At 39.5% G+C, this 4,176-nt stretch overlaps 1 protein-coding gene across 10 annotated transcripts in view; it reads left to right on the top strand.

Annotated features, from left to right (window-relative positions):
- The window catches only part of LOC118413030 (poly(U)-binding-splicing factor PUF60-like), a 10,854-nt gene extending 6,954 nt beyond the window's left edge, over positions 1-3,900 (top strand). For 9 of the 10 annotated variants that reach the window (XM_035816169.1, XM_035816167.1, XM_035816164.1 and 6 more), the window contains 7 exons: positions 1-69; positions 231-354; positions 725-904; positions 1,363-1,471; positions 1,684-1,862; positions 2,058-2,247; positions 2,525-3,900. In XM_035816169.1, the coding sequence (XP_035672062.1) occupies positions 1-69; positions 231-354; positions 725-904; positions 1,363-1,471; positions 1,684-1,862; positions 2,058-2,247; positions 2,525-2,634 (961 nt within the window). In that variant the 3' untranslated portion in view covers positions 2,635-3,900. The remainder of the gene's footprint in view (positions 70-230; positions 355-724; positions 905-1,362; positions 1,472-1,683; positions 1,863-2,057; positions 2,248-2,524) is intronic. The other variant, XM_035816162.1, reaches the window with a different exon arrangement.
- The last annotated feature ends 276 nt before the right edge of the window (positions 3,901-4,176 follow it).

Consider the following 4,176-nt stretch of genomic DNA (forward strand, 5'->3'; position numbering starts at 1 on the left):
TGTGTTTGAGGCATTTGGAAAGATAAAGTCTTGTGAGCTGGCACCAGATGCAGTCACTGGAAAACATAAGTAAGTATTGCTTCGCTTTCCTAACATAAAAACTGTGTGATGTATTCCAGAACTGTTAAAATCCTGTTTACTGTTTTGAATCACTGTCATATCCTTGTAATGGATTTTTAAAGTTTCTTGTGAGAACATGATAATGATATTTTATGGTTTACCTTTCACAGAGGTTATGGGTTTCTAGAGTATGAAAAGCCACAATCTGCACAAGACGCCATTGCATCAATGAACCTATTTGACCTTGGAGGACAGTACCTTAGAGTAGGAAAGGCTGTCACACCTCCCAAACATGTAAGTACATGACTTTTTTGTTCTATGCTCTTCTTTTCTTAGTACATTTGTACTGACATTTCATGAAGATCATATTTTAGTTACTGACACATGCCGTGCTTGACAATTTGAACACAAAATTATGTCCTACAGTTTTATGGAATGGAATCATGGCATTGTTTCTTGTTTGAATGAAGACAGGACCTTATGCTGGAATGAAAACTTACTGCTCTCTCTCAAATCGATATGCACTTAGTAAATGCTAAACTTTTGCAAAAAGCCTTCAAATGTTGTTGAATTATACAGATATGGCAGTCACTAAAAAGATGATGATTATGTGCTGATTATAGTAATGAAAACTGACATGTGTACAATACCCTCTCCCCTGCAGGCGCTGAACCCACAGTTACAGATCTCGTCCCCGGCTGGACCAGGTGGGCTCCCACCAGCTGCTGCTGTAGCTGCTGCAGCTGCCACAGCCAAGATCACTGCCCTGGAAGCTGTGGCCAGTACGGCTGCTGTCGTATCAGGCGTGCAGCCAGGGGTGAGTACGATCAGCTCGACGTCACAGGTAAATATGATCTAAGTAGTCAAGAACACTTGAGTGATTGAATTTTCAGGTATTGTCATACATACTTGAGTCAAGGAGGTGACTGTCAAAGTAATGTCCTTGTGTTGTAATGTATTTTCTGAAAGGGACCTTAGCCTTGATATTGAAAAGCTAGGTCCTTCTGTAGCCAAATTTTTTGTTACAAGTTGTTTGTGGTAGTTGTTGTAAAATGATTTCTAGAAAGTTTTACTGTCCAGTTTTGTAAAAAAAAACAATAACTGTAGAAACTTACTAGTTGCTGCAATTAAAGAAATGTTAGAGATGTCTATCCTTTGTACCTGAGTGTGTTATGACTACCTGCTCCTTTGTGTTTTGTCAGTTTTAGTGATTTGTTGCTGTTGTGTTGTCTTTCTGTCAAAGTTGCGTATTATGTGTAGAAAGTGTTTTCAATCAAGGTTTGAATGTCTTGCACTCAACAGCTTCTCTCCCAGTCGATGCCAGGTCAGCCTGGCCTGTCCATTCCTGCCCCGGGGTTGGTGCAACTTCCTCAGCCAGTCATGGCGTCATCTGCACCAGGTCTCATCACAGGTGGGTTATCAGTACTTGTTTTTCTTTTATGGCAAGAGATCTTTACAAAAATTCTTGCTGTATTCTCGACAAAAGAATATGGTGTATGGACAAAACGGCACATGTACTCTTCTGAGCCATCAAACATTTCTACCATAGATAAGCATGTTGTGTAACACATTTGGCAGCATATTTTTAATACAGTACTAATGTCTAAGTGTTTTCTTCATCAGGTGTTACACCAATGAAGCCAGCTGTGACCACCACATCCTCAGCAGGACCAGCTAATGAGGAGCAGAGAAAAAAGGTTGAAGATGACCTACCACAGACACTGGGTCAGCAGGAGAATCTCTCCATCTCAGGCAGCAACGCCCGCCACATGGTCATGCAGAAGCTGCTCAGAAAATCAGAAGTAAGTTCACTGGATGATCTAGTGTTAAGTTATCATGGTTTTCCAGGTCTGATTTGTTCCAAGACTAAAAACAGTGCTATTGAATTGAGAAATTTATAAGTCTGTTGGGTGCTCAGTGATGGCATGAAAGTGTAGGCTTTGTTGATGTGTCACAAAAATTAGACATTTTATTAACCCCATCTCTCTGTCTTTCAGTCTAATGTGATGATCCTAAGAAACATGGTAGGGATTGAGGACTTGGATGATGAGCTGGAAGGGGAAGTGACAGACGAATGTGGCAAGTATGGCCAAGTCAACAGGGTTATCATCTACCAGGAGAGACAAGGAGAGGAGGAAAATGCAGACGTCATCGTCAAAATATTTGTGGAGTTCTCTGAATCTTTTGGTGAGTCGTGGAGAAGCAGATACATGTGTCTGTTACATTTTCACTACTGGTAATGGAAACTTCCATGTATGTACTTTCATTCTGGATCGTACTGTGTTATGTTGAAGCTTGAAAGCCAGTTATCTTATTACTGAACCTGTTTGTTGTTTTCTCAACTCTCTATTATGCTTTCTTTCTGCATGTATGCCTATGATACTTGGTACCCCTCAATAAATGAATACCATAAAACTTTGTCACAAGGATCTTAATTGTGACAAATATATTTTTCCCCATACAGAGGCTGAACGAGGTGTCCAGGCCCTGAATGGCCGGTGGTTTGGAGGCAGAAAAGTCTCAGCAGAGTCGTATGATCAGCTGAAGTTTGATTCACAGGATCTATCAGGGTAGCTACGAGCCCATCATCGACAGATAGGATAGAAACCAGTGAAAGGCACTGTAGACATTATCTCAAAGCCATTGAGAATAGGCGACATATCCCAGTATTTCTGGTTGTTACTTGAACAGATCATGTAGCAGTCTTGAATTTTACTTGTCTCCGTCTTTGACCAAGTGTGCAATTAATGAGGACTCCCACAAAGCATATAAACATATACTATGCATATATACTCTTGCCAGTAGCTGCTGTCAAGATGACGGTGAAATCAGACATCTGTATATCATGTAACCCGCATCTGGATATTATCTACAGTAACTGAGAAGAACAAGATCTTTGTTGTAGCCTACATTGGTCACTGTGCTATACAGTGTACTGACGATATAGATAATAGTAATTCCCTCACCTCAGTAGAAACATAACCTGATGTACAACATGTATATCTCTCCCCCATGTGCAGCTGTGAACTTATATGAAACACCAAATAATGAAATAATATACTTAGCTCATAGGACTGTGAGAAAATCATGTTTTTCTTCCAAATGGGATCCTCATAATACTAGTACATGTATGTGTAGGCTCTGGTAAATATACAGTGTACCTTGATCGGTCTCAATGACCAACTTTCCCTGTTATAAAGCAACAGAATGTGTTTGTATAGCCTTTGTGTTACACAGTTTCGACATCCAAGCTTAGGAAAGAAATTTTCTTCACTGAATAACTCTTTATACAGTTGCTTTACTGACAGAGCATTGTTGAAGTTTCATTTATGGACACTAATCAGTGTGCATTATTTTCTGTCATTTCCTGAAATAAGAGCAACAGCTGGAGATGTATAGCCCTTGTATAGACCTCTTCATTGAATATCTTTATGCCTCGAATGGTATGTTACATTTGCGTTACATATCATTCCAAAAAGAACCCGTAAAAAGTTTCATTATAGCACTGCAATTGTTATGAAATTTTTGTTGTCTCATGCTGAATGGACTTTTTCGAAAATAGAATAGTGACAGATTCCTGTGTAGCACTTATGCTAAGGGAAATGCCCTCTGTTGTTATGAGATATAAAAAGCAAACCTGCTGCTCAGCCAATCAGTGCTCAGAATTGGTTTAGCCAGTCGAACAGCAGGTTTTTTTAGGTTCATATGATAGTGTACAAAATAGATGTTACATGTTTGGTACATGTGGAGAGATGGAGAGTTTATGTGGTCAAGTGCCTTCAAAAATGTGTGATGTACAGTCTCCAGGTTGGCAAATAAAGGATTCCTTTTGTACAGAAATTGTATCTTCATCTCTTTCACTGGCTACTGTTTCTTAGACTTTTGCATCTGATGGACAGCCACTCATACTCGAGTATGCAGTGATAGTATCACAACAAATACATGTTATCAGCAAAGAGCAAGTAGTTTTCACCCAATGGAATTTTCATACATTCATTACTTTCTGATCAGGACAGGCTGTATGCTGTGTGGATTTTTTTGGGCCACGATTCATTAGACAAAATGTTGAAGATATTTTAGATGTTCTGCAGGTAGGTAAGCATAAGCAGTGCCAAA

This window comes from Branchiostoma floridae, chromosome 4 (assembly GCF_000003815.2).
Source record: "Branchiostoma floridae strain S238N-H82 chromosome 4, Bfl_VNyyK, whole genome shotgun sequence".
NCBI lineage: Eukaryota > Metazoa > Chordata > Leptocardii > Amphioxiformes > Branchiostomatidae > Branchiostoma > Branchiostoma floridae.